The 25,000-nt window shown below is 43.5% G+C and overlaps 1 protein-coding gene across 1 annotated transcript in view; it reads left to right on the top strand.

Moving 5' to 3' along the window:
• Positions 1–25,000, top strand: part of LOC115207174 (dedicator of cytokinesis protein 3-like) — a 225,727-nt gene that overhangs the window by 48,856 nt on the left and 151,871 nt on the right. Inside the window, exons 2-3 of the mRNA XM_029774158.1 lie at positions 13,284–13,367; positions 20,477–20,517. Coding sequence (XP_029630018.1) covers positions 13,284–13,367; positions 20,477–20,517 — 125 coding nt within the window. The remainder of the gene's footprint in view (positions 1–13,283; positions 13,368–20,476; positions 20,518–25,000) is intronic.

Here is a 25,000-nt window from a genome sequence, read left to right as displayed (position 1 = left end):
GAGGTAGATAATATACAAAAGTGAAATAAACCATAAAAATGAACAGCAAACATTACACTCACAGAAGTTCCAAAATAATAAAGAAATTACAGCACTTTTTGTATATAGTGCACCCATTTTAGGGGAGCAAAGGTATTAGGACAAATTCACTTACATGTGTATTAAAATAGTCAAAAGTTTAAGTATTTGGTCCCATATTCCTAGCAGGCAATGACAACATCCATCTTGTGACTCCACAAAGTTGTTGGAAGTATTTGCTGTTTGTTTTAGTTGTATTTCAGATTATTTTGTGCCCAATTGAAATTAATGGTAAATAATGTATTGTGTAATTTTAGAGTCATTTTTTTATTGTAAATAAGAATAGAATATGTTTTCTAAACACTTCTACATTAATGTGGATGCTACCATGGTTACGGATAACCCTGAATGAATCGGGAATAACGATGAGTGAGGAAAGTTACAGACGTGACAAATATCATACCCCCGAAATGCTCTGTTCAGTTCAGAACGCTGACAGATTATTAGAGTCCAGGAGCCATTTACCTGATTTATTATTATTATTATTTATCTGATTTACCAAGCCCAACTTCATGATGCAATCTGCACTTTTAATTCTTAAACTTTGTGTTAAATATTTAATGTGTGGTAGGGGAACACTTCACCAGAGACACACGTCTACTATCCGTCAATAATTCAACACATGATGATGAGCTAAGAGTATGGGTTGATATGTCTTCAAGGAAAGGACAGTATGTGACTTGACATCAGTCACGTGCTTCATTAATAAGTCCATCGACGAAGTCTTGTGTGTTCACCAAAGACATATGAAAGGGAAGCAGCTATTCACCAGTCACCAACAGCGAGGGGGGGGGGGCAGAATGAGAGGATGAGAGAGAGAGAGAGAATCTCCACAGAGAGAGAGAGAGAGAATCTCCACACAGAGAGAGAGAGAGAGAGAGATGGCCTGATAAAAGATTACATCTTAATTAAATAAAATGCAATAAAATATTATTTGTCACGTTTCATAAACAACTGGTGAAGACTAACTAACAGTGAAATGCTGACTTACGGTCCTTCCAACAATACAGAGACAAAGAAAATAGAGAAATAATAGAAAAGTAATAACACGTAATAATAAAATTAATAATAAATACACATTTAGTAACTATAACTAGGCTATATACACAGGGTACCAGTACTGAGTAATGATAACTAGGCTATATACACAGGGTACCAGTACTGAGTAATGATAACTAGGCTATATACACAGGGTACCAGTACTGAGTAATGATAACTAGGCTATATACACAGGGTACCAGTACTGAGTAATGAGTAATGATAACTAGGCTATATACACAGGGTACCAGTACTGGGTCAATGAGTAATGATAACTAGGTTATATACACAGGGTACCAGTACTGAGTCAATGTGCAGGGGTAAAAAGGTAATTGAGGTCTATACAGTACATTCAGAAAGTACATTCAGACCCCTTGACTTTTTCCACATTTTGTTACGCTACAGCCTTATACTAAAATGGATTAAATAAAACAATTTCCTCATCAACCTACACACAACACCCCATTATGACAAAGTGAAAACAGGTTTGTAGACATTTTTGCAAATTTCTAAAAATCAAAACAGAAATACCTAATTTACATAAGTATTCAGACCTTTTGCTATGAGCTCAGGTGCATCCTGTTTCCATTGATCATCCTTGAGATGTTTCTACAACTTGATTGGAGTCCACCTGTGGTAAATTCAGTTGATTGGACATGATTTGGATAGTCACACACCTGTCTATATAAAGGTCTCACAGTTGACAGTGCATGTCAGAGCAAAAACCAAACCATGAGGTTGAAGGAATTGTCCTTAGAGCTCCGAGACAGGATTGTGTCGAGGCACAGATCTGGGGAAGGGTACCAAAACACTTCTGCAGCATTGAAGGTCCCCAAGAACACAGTGGCCTCCATCATTCTTAAATGGAAGAAGTTTGTAAACACCAAGACTCTTCCTAGACCTGGCGACCCGATCGGGGGAGAAGGGCCTTGGTCAGGAAGGGGACTAAGAAACCAATGGTCATTATGACAGAGCTACAAAGTTCCTCTGTGGAGATGAGAGAACCTTCCAGAAGGACAACCATCTCTGCAACATTCCACCAATCAGGCCTCTATGGTAGAATGGCCAGACGGAAGCCACTTCTCAGTAAAAGGCACATGACAGCCCGCTTGAAGTTTGCATTCAGACCATGAGAAGTAACATTTGCCAAAAGGCACCTAAAGGACTCTCAGACCATGAGAAACAAGATTCTCTGGTCTGATGAAACCAAGATTGAACTCTTTGGCCTGAATGCCAAGCATCAAGTCTGGAGAAAACCAGGCACCACTCATCACCTGGCCAATACCATCCCTACGGTGAAGCATGGTGGTGGCAGCATCATGCTGTGGGGATGTTTTTCAGCGGCAGGGACTGGGAGAGGGAATCAGGATCGAAGGAAAGATGAACGGAGCAAAGTACAGAGAGATCCTTGATGAAAACCTGCTCCAGAGCACTCAGGACCTTAGACTGGGGGCGAAGGTTCAGCTTCCAACAGGACAACGACCCCAAGCACACAGCCAAGACAATGCAGGAGTGGCTTCGGGACAAGTCTCTTAATGTCCTTGAGTGGCCCAGCCAGAGCCCGGACTGGAACCCGATCAAACATCTCTGGAGAAACCTGAAAATAGCTGTGCAGCAACGCTCCCCATCCAACCTGACAGAGCTTGAGAGGATCTGCAGAGAAGAATGGGAGAAACTCCCCAAATACAGGTGCGCCAAGAAGACTCAAGGCTGTAACCAAAGGCGCTTCAACAAAGTACTAATCAAATCAAATTCTATTGGTCACATACACATCTTTAGCAGATGTTATTGCGGGTGAAGTGAAATGCTTGTTCCTAGCTCCAACAGTGCAGTAGTATCTAACAATTCACAACAATACACACAAGTCTAAAAGTAAAATAATGGAATTAAGAAACATATCAATGTTAGGACAAGCAATGTCTGAGTGGCAGAATACAGTAAATACATATGAAATGAGTAGAACTGTATGTAAACATCATTAAAGTGACTAGTGTTCCGTTATTAAAGTGACCAGTGATTCCATGTCTATGTATATAGGGGCAGCAGCCTCTAAGGTGCAGGGTTGAGCAACCATGTGGTAGTCGCCTAGTGATGGCTATTTAACAGTCTTGAGATAGAAGCTGTTTTTCAGTCTCTCGGTCCCAGCTTTGATGCATCTGTACTGACCTCGCCTTCTGGATGATAGCGGGGTGAACAGGCAGTGGCTCGGGTGGTTGATGTAATTTATGATCTGTAGGTGTCCTGGAGGGCAGGCAGTGTGCCCTCGGTGATGCGTTGGGCAGACCGCACCCCCCACTGGAGAGCCCTGCGGCTGCAGGCGGTGCAGTTGCCGTACCAGGCGGTGATACAGCCCGACAGGATGCTCTCAATTGTACATCTGTAAAAGTTTGTGAGGGTCTTAGGGGCCAATGCGAATTTATTCAAGCCTCCTTAGGTTGAAGAGGTGATGTTGTGCCTTCTTCACCACACTGTCTGTGTGGGTGGACCATTTCAGATTGTCAGTGATGTGTACGCCGAGGAACTTTTCACCTTCTCAACTCCCCGTCGATGTAGGGCGTGCTCTCTCTGTTGTCTCCTGAAGTCCACAATCAGCTCCTTTGTTTTGTTGACATTGAGGGAGAGGTTATTTTCCTGGCACCACTCCACCAGGGGCCTCACCTCCTCCTTGTAGGCGGTCTCGTCATTGTTGGTAATCAGGCCTACTACTGTTGTGTTGTCTGCAAACTTGATGATTGTGTTGGAGGTGTGCGTGGCCACGCAGTCATGGGTGAACAGAAAGTACAGGAGGGGGCTGAGCATGGACCCATGTGGGGCCCCAGTGTTGAGGATCAATGAAGTGGAGGTGTTGTTTCCTACCTTCACCATATTTGGGCGGCCCATCAGTAAGTCCAGGACCCAGTTGTACTGGGGTGTCAGGTAAGGTGAAGGTAATATGGTCCTTAACTAGCCTCTCAAAGCACTTCATGATGACAGAAGTGAGTGCTACGTGGCGATAATCATTTAGTTCAGTTACCTTCGCTTTCTTGGGTACAGGAACAATGGTGGACATCTTGAAGCAAGTGAGGACAGCAGACTGGGATAGGGAGAGATTGAATATTTACATACAGTATAACTAGGAATAAATTGACAGATAATAAACAGTAGCAGCAGTGTACACGTGATGAAAAAATAAATAAAAAGAGCAGTATGGATCCAGTTGCAGAGGGAGGTGTTTAGTCCCAGGATCCTTAGCTTATTGATGAGCTTTGAGGGCACTATGGTGTCGAACGCTGAGCTGTAGTCAATAAACAGCATTCTCACATAGGTGTTCCTTTTGTCCAGGTGGGAAAGGGCAGTGTGGAGTTTAATAGAGATTGCATCATCTGTAGATCTGTGGATCTATTGGGGTGATATGCGAATTGGAGTGGGACTATGGTTTCTGGGATGATGGTGTTGATGTGAGCCCTGACTAGCCTTTCAAAGCATTTCATAGCTACAGATGTGAGTGCTATGGGGCGATAGTCATTTAGACAGTTTACTTTGGCATTGTTGGGCACAGGGACTATGGTGGTCTGCTTGAAACATGTAGGTATTACAAACTCGGACATGGAAAGGTTGAAATAGTAATCCGTCTGGCCTTGCGACCTTGTGAATGTTTACCTGTTTAAAGGTCTTACATCGGCTGCGGAGAGTGTGATCACACAGTCTTCTGGAACAACTGATGCTCTCATGCATGTTTCAGTGTTATTTGCCTCGAAGCGAGCATAGAAGTAATTTAGATCGTCTGGTAGGCTTGTGTCACTGGGCAGCTCTCGGCTGTGCTTCCCTTTGTAGTCTGTAATGGTTAGCAAGCCCTGCCACATCTGACGTGCGTCGGAGCCGGTGTAGTACGATTCAATCTTAGCCCTGTATTGATGCTTTGCCTGTTTGATGGTTCGTCGGAGGGCATAGCAGGATTTGTTATAAGCTTCCGGGTTAGAGTCTCGCTCCTTGAAAGCGACAGCTCTAGCCTTTAGCTCAGTGCGGATGTTGCCTATAATCCATGGCTTCTGGTTGGGGTATGTATGTACGGTCACTGTGGGGATGACGTCATCGATGCACTTATTGATGAAGCCAGTGACTGATGTGGTGTACTCCTCAATGCCATCAATGCCATCGGAAGAATCCCGGAACATAGTCCAGTCTGTGCTAGCAAAACAGTCCTGTAGCTTAGCATCTGCTTAATTTTTTATTGATCTAGTCACTGGTGCTTCCTGCTTTAATTTTTGCTTGGAATCAGGAGGATAGAATTATGGTCAGATTTGGCAAATGGAAGGTGAGGGAGAGCTTTGTATCCGCCTCTGTGTGTGGAGTAAAGGTGGTCCAGAGTTTTTTTCCCCTCTGGTTGCACATTTAACATGCTGGTAGAAATTTGGTTAAACAGATTTAAGTTTCCCTGCATTAAAGTCCCCAGCTACTAGGAGCGCAGCTGCATAAGGCAAAGAACATATTCACACAAGCACTGATATTTAACCCTTATGCTGAGCCTCCTCCTACACATCTGAATAGCCAATCCACCACTGTTGCTATCCAGAACATTTGTGATATTGGTTCTTCCTCACTTCATCTAACCTGACCTCTGCCCTAAACTCCTCACTCCTCCCCATAGGAACCCTGATGTCCAACAATAACATATTCTGACAGAACGTAAACGTTCTACATTCCCCTCTCTCAGCTCAGTGACATGAATAAGTATATTTCATATTTTCAAATTCAGAAGTCAGAACCCATCAGTGACAACTCAGGACTATTATGTGTGTGTGTGTGTGTGTGTGTGTGTGTGTGTGTGTGTGTGCACGCTTCTAAAAGGCTTTCTGTGTAGATTTATTGGTACAGACCTATCTGTTGGTTTTGATGTCCTGACTGATGGAATGCACAGTCTCAGTAACAGGAGCCAAAACTAGGTATTCTCTATTCTGCCACTGAAGGCCCGTTGCTTAGTAACACCACAAACATTCTGCCTCAAGAACAGCAGGGTTGGAACAGTACACTGGAACAGAACACTGTTATAGAACACTGTTATAGAACAGAACACTGTTATAGAACACTGGAACAGAACACTGTTATAGAACACTGTTATAGAACAGAACACTGTTATAGAACACTGGAACAGAACACTGTTATAGAACACTGTTATAGAACACTGGAACAGAACACTGGAACAGAACACTGTTATAGAACACGGGAACAGAACACTGTTATAGAACACTGGAACAGAACACTGTTATAGAACACTGGAACAGAACACTGTTATAAAACACTGGAACAGAACACTGTTATAAAACACTGGAACAGAACACTGTTATAGAACACTGGAACAGAACACTGTTATAGAACACTGGAACAGAACACTGTTATAGAACACTGGAACAGAACACTGGTTCAATGGTTCCCTGTGATTACTCTGCAAAACATGACACAGGCAACAACAACACGAGCACATGCACCTGACATGACTCTCAAATGTTCTCTCAAATGTTTAATTTACTAATAAGGATCTTCCCCTTTTTTTCAATTTTCACCTAAAATGACATACCCAATTCTAACTGCCTGTAACTCAGGCCCTGAAGCAAGGATATGCATTTTCTTGGTACCATTTGAAAGGAAACACTTTGAAGTTTGTGGAAATGTGAAAGGAATGTAGGAGAATATAACACAATAGATCTGGTAAAAGATAATACAAAGGAAAAAAAACGTTATTTTGTATTTTTTTGTACCATCATCTTTGAAATGCAAGAGAAAGGCCATAATGTATTATTCCAGCCCAGGTGGAATTTAGATTTTGGTCACTAGATGGCAGCAGTGTATGTGCAAAGTTTTAGACTGATCAAATGAACCATTGCATTTCTGTTCAAAATGTTGTATCAAGACTGCCCAAATGTGCCTAATTTGTTTATTAATAACTTTTCATGTTCAAAATTGTGCACTCTCCTCAAACAATAGCATGGTATTCTTTCATTGTAATAGCTACTGTAAATTGGACAGTGCATTTAGAATAACAAGTATTTAAGCTTTCTACCAATATCAGACATGTCTATGTCCTGGGAAATGTTCTTGTTACTTACAACCTCATGCTAATCACATTAGCCTACGTAAACTCAACCGTCCCGTGAACGGGACACCGATCCCCGAAGAAGCGGTTTATTTACACTACTTTTAGAAGGTATTCATATGTTGTTGTATTACAGCCTGAATTCAAAATGGATTAAATATATCTACACACAATAACCCATATTGACAATTTGAAAACATATTTTTATAAATGTTAGCAATATTTTTGAAAATGAAATACAGAAATATATAATTTACATAAGTATTCACACCCCTGAGTCAATACTTTGTAGAAGCACCTTTGGCAGCGATTACGGCTGTGAGTCTCTGGGTCAGTGGCTAAAAGGGATTACAGCTGTGAATCTCTCTGGGTCAGTATCTCTGGGTCAGTGTCTCAGAGGGATTACAGCTGTGAATCTCTCTGGGTCAGTCTCTCTGGGTCAGTATCTCTGGGTCAGTCTCTCAGAGGGATTACGGCTGTGAGTCTCGCTGGGTCAGTATCTCTGGGTCAGTGTCTAAAAGGGATTACAGCTGTGAGTCTCTCTGGGTCAGTCTCTCTGGGTCAGTATCTCTGGGTCAGTGTCTAAGAGGGATTACAGCTGTGAGTCTCTCTGGGTCAGTGTCTAAGAGAGATTACGGCTGTGAGTCTCTCTGGGTCAGTGTCTCTGGGTCAGTCTCTCTGGGTCAGTCTCTCAGAGGGATTACAGCTGTGAGTCTCTCTGGGTCAGTCTCTCTGGGTCAGTCTCTCTGGGTCAGTCTCTCAGAGGGATTACAGCTGTGAGTCTCTCTGGGTCAGTCTCTCTGGGTCAGTCTCTCTGGGTCAGTGTCTAAGAGGGATTACAGCTGTGAGTCTCTCTGGGTCAGTGTCTAAGAGAGATTACGGCTGTGAGTCTCTCTGGATCAGTCTCTCAGAGGGATTACAGCTGTGAGTGTCTCAGAGTTTTGCACACGTGGTTTGTGCAACAGTTGTTCATTATTCTTCATAAAATTCTTCATAGTCTGTGAAATTGGTTGTTGATAATTGCTCGACAATCATTTTCAGGTCTTGCCATAGATTTTCAAGTAGATTTAAGTTAAAACTGTAACCCAGCCACTCAGGAACATTCACTGTCTTCTTGGTAAGCAACTCCAGTGTATATTTGGCCTTGTGTTTTAGGTTATTGTCCTGTTGATAGGTGAATTAATCTCCCTGTGTCTGGTGGAAAGCAGGATTTTGCATGTGCTTAGCTCCATCCTGAAAAACTCCCCAGTCCTTAACGATTACAAGCATACCCATAACATGACTCAGCCACGTCTATGCTTTAAAATATGGAGAGTGGTACTCAGTAATGTGATGTATTGGATTTGCCCCAAACATAACACTTTGTATTCAGGACAAAACGTTTGCCACATTTTTTACAGTTTTACTTTAGTGCCTTGTTGCAGAACAGGATGCATGTTTTGTAATATTTGTATTCTGTACAGGCTTCCTTCTTTTCACTCTGTCATTTAGGTTATTATTGTGGAGTAACTACAATGTTGTTGATCCATCCTCAGTTTTCTCCTATCACAGCCATTAAACTTTGTAACTGTTTTAAAGTCACCATTGGTCTCATGGTATAATCCCTGAGTGGTTTCCTTCCTCTCCGGCAACTGAGTTAGGAAGGACGCCTGTATCTTTGTAGTGACTGGCTGTATTGATACACCATCGAAATAGTAATTAATAACTTCACCGTGCTCAAAAGGATATTCAACTAGGTGCACTTCTTTGTGAGGCATTGGAAAACCTCCCTGGTCTTTGTGGTTGAATCTGTGTTAGAAATTCACTGCTTGACTGAGAGACCTTACAGATAATTGTATGTGTGGGGGTACAGAGAGGCATGTCAAAGAAAGCATGTTAAACACTATTATTGCACCCAGAGTGAGTCCATGCAATGTATTATATGACTTGTTAAGCACATTGTTACTCCTTAACTTATTTAATCTTGCCATAACAAAGGGGTTGAATACTTGTTGATTCAAGACATTTCAGCTTTTCATTTGTAATTAATTTGTAAAGATTTTGAAAAACATAATTCCACTTTTACATTATGGGGTATTGTGTGTAGGCCAGTGACAAATCATATACATTTAATACATTTTAAATTCAGGATGTAACACAACAAAATGTGGGAAAAAGTCAAAGGGTGTGAATACTTTCTGAAGGCGCTGTAGATATCTTTAATATTAGCGAGATCATCACTGTTTTCCAGGGAGTCCTGGCATCCATAAAAACAGAAACAAAATCTTGAAAAAATTGTACTAAATTAAACATAACATAACAAAACATAGCATAACATAATAGAAACACATTACAGTTACACAAATATATTCACATGACATTAACAGCTTAATTAGCTTTGGCAGCTGTTCTGTATTCTAATGGATTCCATCCATTCCTGCTGTTTGCTACTATGTCTGTATCAGCCTACTAATCTTTTAGTATACTACAAGCGTCATTAGAGGAGACGACTGGCCCACTTTGCAGTACTGAGCTTACCTTGAAGCTTTATGAAATACAGACAGGCAGCCATTAAAGTACTATGAGAGAGAGAGAGAGAGAGAGGATGGAGAGAAAAAGAGAGAGCTTTATTAACATGTTATAAATGTGTTACTGTAGCTATGTTTCCATCCAATTGACGACAGATTTTCATGGGAATATTCTAAAATCAGCGTAAAAACAATATGCACATTTTCCCACCAGAGATGTTTCCGTCAAATTGACTTGTTGCGGATAAAAGGCTGTGCGTTGTCACGTCCTGACCCGATTTAAAGATGTCATTTTCTATAGTAAGGCAGGGCGTGACAGGGGGTGTTTTGGGTTGTTCTATGTTTTCTATTTCTATGTTGGGATTGATCTCTAATTGGAGGCAGCTGATCCTCGTTGCCTCTGATTAGAGATCATATTTAAGTAGGGGTTTTTCTCTTCCTGTTTGTGGGTGATTATCTTTTGAGTAGTGTGTTGTCCTCTCTGCGTCACGGTTTGTTGTTTTGTGTTTTCAAGTTATTTATGTGTATTGCATTCAGTTTCACGTCTAATAAACATGTGGAACTACGAACACGCTGCATCTTGGTCCTTCGAACAGCCGTGACGTGCGTCATGACGTAAAAATAACTTTTATGGTTAAATGGGTTTCCATCGTATTTTCAACTTTACTGGTGGTTCTTCTCACAAAGAATTTTGCATTATATAGTCTGGTATTGGCACGTGCGCCCAACAGCCAACAGCGCTATCTGCATGCTCTTAGCTAGAGCACATGTCTAGCCTACATGTTGAGATTATTATTATGGAAAACAAATAGCAAGATTATTTTTTATTTGTCAAACGGCAGCCAATGATCGATTATCACGTCACCAGAATAAGACCCTGGATATTTATTGGAAAGGAGCGTCAAGATCCTGCTCTTTTCTTTAAATGGTTTCCACTTTCACCACCCTGTGAAGTTCATCATAACTTATTTCCTCTGTAGTCTAATAAACTGCATGGTTTCCACTTTCACCACCCTGTGAAGTTCATTGTAACTTATTTCCTCTGAAGTCTAATAAACTGCATGGTTTCCTGATGAGTCGTAGTGGGAGGACCCCGAGTTTACGTTGATATGATGGAGAGAGTAGAGATGGAGAAAGAGAGAGCAGAGATAGAATATAGAAATAGAGAGAGAGTAGAGGGAGAGAGAGAGACAGAGAGAGAGACAGAGAGAGAAAGAGAGACAGAGAGAGAGAGACAGACAGAGAGAGAGACAGAGAGAGAGACAGAGAGAGACAGAGAGAAAGAGAGAGAAAGAGAGACAGAGAGAGACAGAGAGAGAGCACCTGGCCTACAGCAGAGCCTGGACCTGCTAGAGCAGTACTGCCAGACCTGGGCCCTGGCAGTAAACCCCAAAAAGACTCAAATAATGATTTTCCAGAGAAGATCCAGATCTCAGGGAATTAGACCAAAGTTCTCAATTGGTACAAAATATATAGAGTACTGTACACACTACAATTACTTAGGTTTAAAAATAAGCTCAACTGGACACCTTAATGAGGCAGTGAATGAACTGAGAGAGAAAGCACGCAGGGCATTCTACACCATTAAAAAGCAAATTCAAATTGAAATACCTATTAAAATTTGGCTAAAACTAATTGAATATGTCATTGAACCAATTGCACTTTATGGCAGCGAGGTGTGGGGTCCACTTGCAAAACAAGATTTCATCAAATGGGACAAACACCCCATTGAAACCCTACATGCAGAGTTCTGTAAGATTCTCCTACGTGTCCAGAGGAAAACTACAAACAATGCATGCAGGGCAGAATTAGGCCAATATCCACTAATAATAAAAACTCAAAAAAGAGCAATTAAGTTTTGGAAACATCTAAAATACAGTGACCCCCTCTCATATCATTACCAAGCCCTGCAATGCCAAGAGCTGAGCAAAGAAAAGAGTCCCCTCATCCAGCTGGTCCTGGGGCTGAGTTCACAAACCTGTTCTACTAACACACTGAAGCCTCAGGACCAGAACATCCAATCAATCAGAATAAACCAAATTACAACACAGTCAAAACAAAACTACATTGCTTATTGGGAAACACAAGCACAAACACAAAGCAAAATGCAGTGCTATCTGGCCCTAAATCGACAGTACACTATGGCTAAATATTTGACCATGGTTACTGATCAAAACCTTAGAAAAACCTTGACAAAGTACAGGCTCAGTGAGCACAGCCTTGCCATTGAGAAGGGTAGACACAGGAAAACCTGGCTCCCTGTAGAGGAAAGGCTGTGCAACCACTGCACAACAGCAGAACCTGAGACGGAGCTGCATTTCCTGACAAAATGTAAAAAATATAAAACAATTAGAGAGTGTCATTTCCCCAAATTTGAAATCCTTATTCAAGGTTTTAAAGACCTCTCTGATGAGGATAGGCTACCCATCCTGTTGGGGGAGGACGCAGAGAGCTGTGGGTTGGCAGCGCACTACATTGCTGCCTGCCATAAGTTGAGGGACAGTGTCTGACAGACCAATAAACCTGCACATGTCCTCAACTGTATGATTATTGTTATTGTTGAATGTATGGTTATATTGACCGTTGGTTATTGTTGTTACTGTTGTCCCGTTGACAATTTTTGATTCTCATTTTTATTTATTTTTTATATTGTAAATATCCAAAGTAAGCTTTGGCAATATGTACATTGTTACGTCATGCCAATAAAGCGAATTGAATTGAATTGAGAGACAGTCAGAGAGAGAGAGAGAGACAGAGAGAGAGAGACAGAGAGAGAGACAGAGAGAGAGACAGAGAGAGAGAGAGAGAGAGAGACAGAGAGACAGAGAGAGAGACAGAGAGACAGAGAGAGAGATACAGAGAGAGAGAGAGACAGAGAGACAGAGAGAGAGAGAGACAGAGACAGAGACAGAGAGACTGTGACAGTAAAGTGTTGTTTTGCCCTAGGGGTACTGTATGTCAGGATAACAGACACATGCCCTATCACACAGACCTACCAAACCTCTACACTTACTGTGAAGACGGGGGTCAAGCGTTTTCCCTGTTGGGCAACTAAACTAGCGCCGAATTAAAATATAGTTTGAAAACTCTTCCTTTGTTGCTACACTCTTAGAAAAACAAAAGGTGCTATCTCGAACCTAAAAGGATTCCCTCGGCTGTCACCATAGAAGAAGAAACCCTTTGAAGAACCCTTTTGGGGTTCCATGTAGAACCGTCTGTGGAAAGGGTTCTACCTGGTATCAAAAATGGTTCTCCTATGGAGAACCCTTTCAGATGGGTTTTTTATTTTTTTTATCTGTGTCTTCTTACTGAGAATTCTTTCTTTCTCTCCTCTCTCTCTCTCTCTCTCTCTCTCTCTCTCTCTCTCTCTCTCTCTCTCTCTCTCTCTCTCTCTCTCTCTCTCTCTCTGTCTCTCTCTCTCTCTCTCTCTTTCTCTCTCTCTCTGTCTCTCTCTCTCTCTCTCTCTCCTCTCTCTCTCTCTCTCTCTCTCTCTCTCTCTCTCTCTCTCTCTCTCTCTGTCTCTCTGTCTCTCTGTCTCTCTGTCTCTCTGTCTCTCTCTCTGTCCCTCTCTCTTTCTTTCTTTCCCACAGTGATCTGTACATTCCGGGGGACGGTGACCCATGGTCTGGCTCTGGAGATAGGAGAGACAGTCCAAATACTGGAGAAATGTCAAGGTGTGTTATAATAATACCATTACACTCTTAACAATACACAATATCATCTGTACATATCTACTTCCTGCTAGGTAGGTTTACGGTACCTTAGAGAAGCAGAGGTCTCTATTACCTGTGTGTGTGTGTGTGTGTGTGTGTGTGTGTGTGTGTGTGTGTGTGTGTGGGATTGGACATTCGACCCTCAGAACCAGAGCTCGGGGCTTCTGCCGTTCTGCCGTCCCTGTCCCCAAAACACAAGTCTACTTGATGGTACCATTGCCCCTAGTGATACAAAGCATTCGGAAAGTATTCAGACCCCTTGACTTTCCACATTTTGTTACATTACAGCCTAAAATGTATTAAACCATTTTTTTCTTCATCAATCTACAGTACACACAATACCCCATAATGACAAATAATATTTTTTTGTTGTTAACATTTTTGGGAAAAAAGAAGTGAAATATTACATTTACAGAAGTTCAGACCCTTTACTCAGTACTTTGTTGAAGCAGCTTTGGCAGTGATTACAGCCTCAAGTTTTCTTGGGTATGACTCTACAAGCTTGGCACACCTGTATTTGGGGAGTTTCTCCCATTCTTCTTTGCAGATCCTCTCAAGCTCTCTCAGGTTGGATGGGGAGCGTTGCTGCACAGCTATTTTCAGGTCTGTCCAGAGATGTTTGAACGGGTTCAAGTCCGGGCTCTGGTTGGGCCACTCAAGGACATTCAGAGACTTGTTCCGCCAAAGCCACTCCTGAGTTGTCTTGGCTGTGTGTTTGGGGTCGTTGTCCTGTTGGAAGGTGAACCTTCGCCCCAGTCTGAGGTCCTGAGTGCTCTGGAGCAGGTTTTCATCAAGGATAGCTCTGTACTTTTCTCCGTACATCTTTCCCTCGATCCTGACTAGTCTCCCAGTCCCTACCGCTGAAAAACATCCCCACAGCATGATGCTGCCACCACCATGCTTCACCGTAGAGATGGTGCCAGGTTTCCTCCAGACGTGACGCTCGGCATTCAGGCCAGAGTTCAATCTTGGTTTCATCAGAACAGAGAACCTTGTTAGAAGCAAGACGACATTAGAGCGCTTTGAGGACAATACAGTGCCACTGACGTGGCCCACTACCAAAGACTGTGGGCTCCCCTTCTCCGTGTCCGACGTGAGTAAAACATTTAAACGTGTTGACCTTAGCAAGGCTGCTGGCCCAGACGGCATCCCTAGCCGCGTCCTCAGAGCATGCGCAGACCAGTTGGCTGGTGTGTTTGCGGACAATCAGCTCAATCGCTCCATATCCCTCTGTCCCCACATTCCTCAAGATGGCCACCATTGTTCCTGTTCCTAAGAAAGCAAAGGTAACTGAACTAAATGACTACCGCCCCTTAGCACTCACTTCTGTCTTCATGAAGTGCTTTGAGAGACTAGTCAAGGATCATATCACCTCCACCCTACCTGATACCCTAGACCCAATTTGCGTACCGCCCCAGTAGGTCCACAGACAATGCAATCGCCATCACACTGCACACTGCCCTAACCCATCTGGAAAAGAGGAATACCTATGTAAGAATGCTGTTCATCGACTACAGCTCAGCATTCAACACCATAATACCCTCCAAACTCATTAAGCTCGAGACCCTGTGTCTCGCCCCCACCCTGTGCAACTGGGTCCTGGACTTCCTGACGGGCCGCCCCCAGGTGGTGAAGGTAGGAAACAACATCTCCACCCTGCTGATCCTCAATACTGGGGCCCCACAAGGGTGCGTGCTCAGCCCCCTACTGTACTCCCTGTTCACCCACGACTGCGTGGCCATGCACGCCTCCAACTCAATCATCAAGTTTGCAGACGACACTACAGTGGTAGACTTGAGTACCAACAATGACGAGACGGCCTACAGAGAGGAGGTGAGGGCCCTCAGAGTGTGGTGTCAGGAAAACAACCTCACACTCAACGTCAGCAAAACAAAAGAGATGATTGTGAACTTCAGGAAACCGCAGAGGGAGCACCCCCCGCATCCACATCGACGGACAGTAGTGGAGAAGGTGGAAAGTTTTAAGTTCCTCGGCGTACACATCACTGACAAACTGAAATGGTCCACCCACACAGACAGCGTGGTGAAGAAGGCGCAGCTGCACCTCTTCAACCTCAGGAGGCTGAAATAATGTGGCTTGTCACCAACACCCCTCACAAACTTTTATAGATGCACAATCGAGAGCATCCTGTCGGGCTGTATCACCACCTGGTACGGCAACTGCACCGCCCTCAACCACAAGGCTCTCCAGAGGGTAGTGAGGTCTGCACAACGCATCACCGGGGGCAAACTACCTGCCCTCCAGGACACCTACACCACCCGATGTCACAGGAAGGCCAAAAAGATCATCAAGGACAACAACCACCCGAGACACTGCCTGTTCACCCCGCTGTCATCCAGAAGGCGAGGTCAGTACAGGTGCATCAAAACTGGGACCAAGAGATTGAAAAACAGCTTCTTTCATAACGCCATCAGACTGTTAAACAGCCACCACTGACACAGAGAGGCTGCTGCCTACATACAGACTTGAAATCACTGGCCACTTTAATAAATGTATCACTAGTCACTTTAATAACGTTTACATATCTCACATTACTCATCTCATATGTATGTACTGTTTACTGTATCCTTCACTATCTATATTTTACTATCTATTGCATCTTAGCCGCTCTGTCACTGCTCATCCATATATTTTATATTTATATATTCTCATCCCATTCCTTTACTAGATTGTGTGTATTAGGTTTTGTTGTGGAATTTGTTAGATATTAGGTTTTGTTGTGGAATTGCTAGATATTACCTGTTAGATACTGCTGCACTGTCGGATCTAGAAGCAGAAGCATTTCACTACACTCACAATAACATCTGCTAACCATGTGTAGGTGACCAATAACATTTGATTTGAAAACTATAGTATTGTCTTCAGTCAAAGAAAGCAGAGGACTGCCTCCACACATTGGCTTGCTTTTATTCAGCGTTCCATATTGTACATTGCAGTTAGTATCAAATCACTATTTGACACAGGTCTGAGAGTTAGGCTTTTTCAGTGATGTGGTCTGAGGTGCTCTTTGCCATGATGTGCATACTAGTCTAGACTTCAGTAAAATATTAAGACTCCATACAGTACACTAACTTCAACTTTCTCCTTGTACACAGCAAATTCTCCAGTGTTAAAATAAAATAAAAATTAACACAGTGTTAAATCAACACTGAAAGTGTGGAGTCTGTGGACTTATAGGCACACCGGAACAGCCAGCCTAATGTGACTTGCAGGCATGATGTGGCCTGTAAACCAGGAGTTTCAGGACATTCTATTTCACTTTCAGGAAAAAAAGGTTTAGATTTGATCCTAAAGGGGTACAAACACTGTAGTCGTACCCTGCAAGGTTTGTACCTTTATAGTTATAAGTTCTGTTTCCAGGAAACTTCCAAACAGGATTTCTGGATAATCTGGGAATTTTTGGAAAGTTACCAGAATTTTGCAACCCTAGCTGCAAGTCACATTATGCTGGCTTGCAAAGTGATGTGTAATACCTATTGGAATCCAGCCAGAGTTAAGATATTCAACAGTTTACATTGTTAATAACCCACAACCTGCATTCAGAATTTGTACCCCCGTAAAGCAGGGGGAGGCAACTAGATTCAGCTGTAGGCTGTTTTTCATAGGAGAGGAAGGTCAGGGGGCCGGAACATAATTATAATAATTTGTACATCGAAAATTGACCACAACTAAGCCCAAAAAGAGATTGTATTTGAAAAGAACAATCATTTCATACCTTGATTACATTGAGACACGATCACATATATCTCTTTTTTTTTTATTTGTGGGAATACTTGGGAACAGATTTCCTACATTTTTTATTTTTACATTTGTAGCTGAATTCCTTGGCCCAGTTTTTCAAAAGTTATCTGACTGGATTTCGACAATCTGATAGGACAAAATTTTATAATTGTGGTTTTCAAAACTGAAAAAGTAGATTCTGATCCTCTGGATAGGGATAAGGATTTGGTAATCTAATCTGACCATTAATCAGGATTGTATTTGGTTTTTGAAAACTCAAAGATAGTGATTAGGATAATTTTGATGCCAAACAACATGATTATCTTGATCCTACTGGAAGGGTGGATTCAGGGTGAATTCAGGGTGGATTCAGGGTGAGTTCAGGGTGAATTCAGGGTGGATTCAGGGTGGATCAGGTTGGATTCAGGGTGGATTCAGGGTGGATTCAGGGTGGAATCAGGGTGGATTCAGGGTGGATTTAGGGTGGATTCAGGGTGGATTCAGGGTGGATTCAGGGTGGATTTAGGGTGAATTCAGGGTGGATTCAGGGTGGATTCAGGGTGGATTCAGGGTGGATTTAGGGTGGATTCAGGGTGGATTCAGGGTGGATTCAGGGTGAATTCAGGGTGGATTCAGGGTGGATTCAGGGTGGATTTAGGGTGGATTCAGGGTGGATTCAGGGTAGATTCAGGGTGGATTTAAAGAGGTGAATTGCACTACTACCAAAAAAATGGCAATGTAACTAAGGTGAGGAGATTTAAGAAACATTTTTATATCTGAAAACCAAAAGTTGATTATGTTAAATTGACTGCAGTATAGATATGTGATCAGTTGTTATATTGAAAAGTGTCAAATAAATGCATCTACTTCCTTATAAGTGATATACAAGCAGCTCAATTTTTTTTTAAACAAGGTACCTTCACTGTTCCCCGGGAGCTGGAGACGTGGATGTCAGCCCCCCCCCCCACACACACACACCTCTCTGATTCAGAGGAGTGGGGGGTTAAATGCGGAAGACACATCTCAGTTGAAGGCATTCAGTTGTACAACTGACTAGGTACCCCCCTTTCCCCTTTCCCCTTTATTGGTGGAGTTTACTCATCTCTGTTTCCCAATGACAGTGTATTAGTAGTACTACAACCTGCCCAGTAGATGGCAAGGCCTGTTCAAAGTACTGAAAATCCCTGATTCTGTCATCTGGATATTGTGGTATCTGAATGAGAATGATCCTATCTGATTATTTTCTGAGAAAACGTATAAAAAACTGCCAGATCGATCTAAACCTGGATAAAAAGTACAGAAAAAAATTAAATAAAAAAAATGTATGAAATGTATGCATTCACTACTGTAAGTCGCTCTGGATAAGAGCGTCTGCTAAATGACTAAAATGTAAATGCGAAAAACTAGAGAATTACAGAATCTGGATCATTGTGATTTTTCAACAAAAACTTCAGGGGGCCAACAAAAATCTCTCTGATTTTGGCCCACATGACATCTGTTGCAGACCCCTGATCTAAGCCATTTAAACTGGAACCACAATTCTAAAAAATAAACCTGCTAGAGCATGCTGGGAAATATGATAATGATGGGTGTGGTTTTGCTTCATAGTGATGTGTGTGACTTTCAGGCGCCTGTATCAGGGTACAACTAGGCCCTCAGAATAAGGCTTTATGAAATCTGCATGGTATTGTGTTAAAGATATCGTATATACAGTACCAGTCAGAAGTTTGGACACACAGGCCTCCCAAGAGCCCCAGCGGTCTAAGGCACTGCATCGCAGCGCGATCGCTGCGTCACTACAGATCCTGGTTCGATCCCAGCCTGTGTCGCATCCGGCCGCGACCGGGAGACCCATGAGGCGGCACACAATTGGTCCAGCATTGTCTGGGTAAAGGGAGGGTTTGGCCGGCCGGGTTATCCTTGTCCCGTCGCGCTCTAGCGACTCCTGTGGCGGGCCTGGGAGCAGTGCACGCTGACACGGTCGCCAGGTGTACGCCGTTTCCTCCGACACATTGGTGCGGCTGCCTGCCGGGTTAAGCGAGCATTGTGTTGCTTGAGCGTGTTAAAAATAAAATGTTTTTTCTTGAGAAACAATATATGTGGGTAGATTATTGCAATTAGAGGATGCGCTATATGCGTATTCTATAATGATAGGCTATTAAATTAGCTACGTCTGTTGGTATAAACTTTTGATTGAGGAAATTATAACGTCATAAAAATGAAATAAAAGTACTCTCCCTCACCTAACATATATAAGGTCACATCCATTAGACCTTGGTACTGTACCACGGACAGGAACAGGAGTGGCTGAGTTATAACACACATCCACCACATGTTCCCATCAAGCCCAGACTGAAATAAAAGTACTCTCCCTCAGTGAGTGGGGTCAGGTAGGTGGGGTCAGTGAGTGGGGTCAGGTAGGTGGGGTCAGGTAGGTGGGGTCAGGTAGGTGGGGTCAGGTAGGTGGGGTCAGGGAGAGGGGTCAGGTAGGTGGGGTCAGGGAGTGGGGTCAGGTAGGTGGGGTCAGTGAGTGGGGTCAGTGAGTGGGGTCAGGGAGTGGGGTCAGTGAGTGGGGTCAGGGAGTGGGGTCAGGTAGGTGGGGTCAGGGAGAGGGGTCAGGTAAGTGGGGTCAGGGAGTGGGGTCAGGTAGGTGGGGTCAGTGAGTGGGGTCAGGTAGGTGGGTTCAGGGAGTGGGGTCAGGTAGGTGGGGTCAGTGAGTGGGGTCAGGGAGTGGGGTCAGTGAGTGGGGTCAGGGAGTGGGGTCAGGTAGGTGGGGTCAGTGGGTGGGGTCAGGGAGTGGGGTCAGTGGGTGGGGTCAGTGGGTGGGGTCAGGTAGGTGTCAGATTCTACCAAGCAGTTTGATGCTGATTAGAGTTTCATAGCCGTTAGGGGGATTTTATCAGAGGAATTCTCTTTTGTAATGGAGTCATCAGTCCTAACTGACCCATTATCAACGTTCAGATAACATCAGTCCTACCTGACCCATTATCAACGTTCAGATAACATCAGTCCTACCTGACCCATTATCAACGTTCAGATAACATCAGTCCTACCTGACCCCACTCACTGACACATTATCAACGTTCAGATAACATCAGTCCTACCTGACCCCACTCACTGACACATTATCAACGTTCAGATAACATCAGTCCTACCTGACCCCACTCACTGACACATTATCAACGTTCAGATAACATCAGTCCTACCTGACCCCACTCACTGACACATTATCAACGTTAAGATGACACTGGTAATGTTGATTTCAGGGTTTTCAGAGGTTGGGCTGAAGGTCTCTCCTAAACATTGATTTTGTTATTTTTCTCTTTCAGGATGGTACCGAGGTTTCTCCACCAGGAAACCCACAATCAAGGTAAATGAACTGATCCAATGAGCTCTTAGAGGAAATAAGCTATTTCCCAACCACTCTGTAGTTCTGTAGTTCTGTAGTTCTGGGCTTCCAGAGTGACCGTTTCTCTGGTCCGGTTGAGAACAAGGTTCATTGCTCTCACACCTTACTGTAAACCCCCCCAAAAAACTCAATGTTTGAAAAAGTATTGTTGTACGCTACACAAAAAAGCTATTGTTTTGCTGTGGGCTTCCAGAGTTAGTTTTTCTGCTCCAGTTGAAAAGAAGGTTAATTGATTATACACCTTACTTTATATATATATATATATATATTTTTTTTTTATTTAATAAAAAAAACATTGGGAGGGATCTTACACCATTTCTCCTGTACAGAATCTTTCCAGATCATTGATATCCTTCGACTGCTCTTTTCAATTCAAACCACAGGATTTCAATGGGGTTCAAGTCCGGAGACTGAGATGGCCATTGCAAAATGTATATTTTTTGGGGTAAATTAACTATTTCTTTATGGATTTTGGAGTGTGCTTGGGGTGCTGGAAGATCCACTTGTGGCCAAGTTTCAGCCATCTGGCAGAGGCAAACATTCCTGGTATTTGGTTCATGATGCCGTCGTTGACCTTAAGAAGGGCCCCAGGACCAGTGGAAGGAAAATAGCCCCATAACATCAAAGATCCACCACCATATTTTACAGTAGGGACTAGGTTATTTTCTGCATATGCCTTGTTCTTATGTTTTAACACTTAGGTACAAACAGTAGTGCTGAGTGATTAACTGAACTTTTGTTTTTTGTCGGTTCAATTACTTGAATTAAATTTAGTTCTGTTTTTTGTTTGTCAGAGAGAAAGCAAATGGGAGGGAGAGATCCTAGTGTGGCGATAGGGTAGCCGAGTGTTTAGAGTGGTTAGAGTGTTGGACTAGTAACCAGAAGGTTGCAAGTAGATCGAATCCCTGAGCTGACAAGTTAAAAATCTGTTGTTCTGAACATGGCAGTTAACCCATTGTTCCTAGGCTGTCATTGAAAATAAGAATTAGTTCTTAATTGACTTGCCTAGTTAAATAAAGGTAAAATAAAAAATAATTCATGTCTCGTCACTGAGGCAGAGCAGCCCAAGCGGAGGCGTTGCTATGGAAACTCAGAGTCGCCGTCAGCAGAGTGCAGGGAGCGAGTGGCAGACAGAGAGGAGCAGCTAATGGATTTACTAAGTTATTTCTGATTTTGGTGTTTCGGGCAGAGCCAGGCCTTTTACATTGAGCAGAAGCAATCTGGCACGGGTAGGTAGGGACCTGAACCTCATGGGCACGGGTAGGTAGGGACCTGAACGTTGTAGGGCATGGGTAGGACCTGGACGTTGTAGGGCATGGGTAGGACCTGGACGTTGTAGGGAATGGGTAGGGGGGGACCTGAACGTTGTAGGGCATGGGTAGGACCTGGACGTTGTAGGGCATGGGTAGGACCTGGACGTTGTAGGGCATGGGTAGGACCTGGACGTTGTAGGGCATGGGTAGGACCTGGACGTTGTAGGGCATGGGTAGGACCTGGACGTTGTAGGGCATGGGTAGGACCTGGACGTTGTAGGGCATGGGTAGGACCTGGACGTTGTAGGGCATGGGTAGGACCTGGATGTTGTAGGGCATGGGTAGGACCTGAACGTCGTAGGGAATGGGTAGGACCTGAACGTTGTAGGGAATGGGTAGGGGAGGACCTGAGCATTGTGGGCATGGGTAGGGGAGGACCTGAGCATCGTGGGCATGGGTAGGGGTGGACATGAGCATCGTGGGTATGGGTAGGGGAGGACCTGAGCATCGTGGGTATGGGAGGGGGCAGAGGAGGAGAGGGGAGGAGAGGAGAGAGGAGGGGGGCAGAAGAGGAGAGGAGAAGAGGGGGTGAGGAGAGGGGAGGGAAGGAGAGGAGAAGGGCAGAGGAGGAGAGGAGAGGGGAGGGGAGGAGAGGAGAAGAGGAGAGAAGAGGAGTAGAAGAGGGGAGGGGAGGAGAAGAAGAGGGGAGGAGAGGAGAGGAGAGGAGGAGAAGAGGAGAGGAGTAGAGGAGAGGAGAGAAGAGGGGAGGGGAGGGGAGGAGAGGAGAGGAGGAGAAGAGGGGAGGGGAGGAGAGGAGAGGAGGAGAAGAGGGGAGGGGAGGAGAGGAGAGAAGTAGAATAGGGGAGGGGAGGAGAGGAGAGGAGAGGAGGAGAAGAGGAGAGGAGTAGAGGAGAGGAGGAGAAGAGGGGAGGGGAGGAGAGGAGAGGAGGAGAAGAGGAGAGGAGTAGAGGAGAGGAGGAGAAGAGGGGATGGGAGGAGAGGAGAGGAGAGGAGGAGAAGAGGGGAGGGGAGGAGAGGAGAGGAGGAGAAGAGGGGAGGGGAGGAAAGGAGAGGAGGAGAAGAGGGGAGGGGAGGAGAGGAGAGGAGGAGAAGAGGGGAGAGGAGGAGAGGAGAGGAGGAGAAGAGGGGAGGGGAGGAGAGGAGAGGAGGAGAAGAGGGGAGGGGAGGAGAGGAGAGGAGGAGAAGAGGGGAGGGGAGGAGAGGAGAGGAGGAGAAGAGGGGAGGGGAGGAGAGAAGTAGAATAGGGGAGAGGAGGGGAGGGGAGGGGAGGAGTAGAGGAATGGAAGAGGGGAGGGGAGGAGAGGGGAGGGGGGGAGGCAGTAACTCTATCTGCCATGTCCCTATTAGTGTAACTCACCCTGGGCTTTTTACTGAGCTGAGAGTTTACACTTCAATCACCAGGACCTTGAATTATCACCTGTCTGTCTGTCTGTCTGTCTGTCTGTCTGTCTGTCTGTCTGTCTGTCTGTCTGTCTGTCTGTCTGTCTGTCTGTCTGTCAGTTCTCCTGTTAATAGTATCACCTGTCTGTCTGTCTGTCTGTCTGTCTGTCTGTCTGTCTGTCTGTCTGTCTGTCTGTCTGTCTGTCTGTCTGTCTGTCTGTCTGTCTGTCTGTCTGTCTGTCTGTCTGTCTGTCTGTCTGTCTGTCTGTCTGTCTGTCTGTACTCCTGTTAATAGTATCACCAGCCTTTCTGGTGTAAATGAGGACACGTCAGAAGATCTTGATTGACCTCGTAGAAAAATGTTGTGTGTGTGTGTGTGTGTGTGTGTGTGTGTGTGTGTGTGTGTGTCTCTGTCGGTCTGTTTGTATAAACAGATTAATCTGTGTTAATGAACCAACTCCAACTCAAACAGCTCTGAGGCATCTCTGTCTTTCTGACATAGCAGATAGTTAACACTGTAGATAGTTAACACTGTAGATAGTTAACACTGTAGATAGTTAACACTGTATATAGTTAACACTGTAAATAGTTAACACTGTAAATAGTTAACACTGTAGATAGTTAACACTGTAGATAGTTAACACTGTAAATAGTTAACACTGTATATAGTTAACACTGTATATAGTTAACACTGTAGATAGTTAACACTGTAAATAGTTAACACTGTATATAGTTAACACTGTAGATAGTTAACACTGTAGATAGTTAACACTGTAGATAGTTAACACTGTAGATAGTTAACACTGTACATAGTTAACACTGTACATAGTTAACACTGTAAATAGTTAACACTGTAAATAGTTAACACTGTAGATAGTTAACACTGTAGATAGTTAACACTGTAAATAGTTAACACTGTAAATAGTTAACACTGTATATAGTTAACACTGTAGATAGTTAACACTGTAGATAGTTAACACTGTAGATAGTTAATACTGCATATAGTTAACACTGTAGATAGTTAACACTGTATATAGTTAACACTGTAGATAGTTAACACTGTAGATAGTTAACACTGTAAATAGTTAACACTGTAAATAGTTAACACTGTAGATAGTTAACACTGTAAATAGTTAACACTGTATATAGTTAACACTGTAGATAGTTAACACTGTAGATAGTTAACACCATAAATCACACGTCTGGTAAATGCTGGTAATCCATTAACGTTACAAAAGGTGAACAACATGAGCCAGAAGCTATAAGAAGCTGTATGCCCTCATCATGCCACAAAAGGGATTTAAAACGTACAAAACTATATGTATGAGTAACTCTCTAGAACCTAAAAAGATTGTTCAGCTGTCCCCATAAGATAACTCTTTGAAGAACCCTTTGGGTTCCAGGTAGACCCTTTTGGGACCCTTTTTTTTAAGGGTATAGCCTATAACAGAACAGAACAGAACAGAACAGAAAAGAACAGAGCAGAACATAAAGAACAGAAAAGAACATAAAGAACAGAACAGAGCAGAAAAGAACAGAACAGAACAGAAAAGAACATAAAGAACAGAGCAGAACAGAACAGAGCAGAAGAGAACATAAAGAACAGAAAAGAACAGAAAGAACAGAACAGAACAGAGCAGAAGAGAACATAAAGAACAGAAAAGAACAGAACAGAGCAGAAGAGAACATAAAGAACAGAAAAGAACAGAAAGAACAGAACAGAACAGAAAGAACAGAACAGAACAGAACAGAAGAGAACAGAACAGAAAAGAACAGAACAGAACAGAACA

The sequence above is a fragment of the Salmo trutta genome, chromosome 14, assembly GCF_901001165.1.
Source record: "Salmo trutta chromosome 14, fSalTru1.1, whole genome shotgun sequence".
In the NCBI taxonomy this organism is placed as follows: Eukaryota; Metazoa; Chordata; class Actinopteri; order Salmoniformes; family Salmonidae; genus Salmo; species Salmo trutta.
The sequence above is the reverse complement of the archived record's forward strand: the minus strand, read 5'-3'. Positions and strand labels throughout refer to the sequence as shown.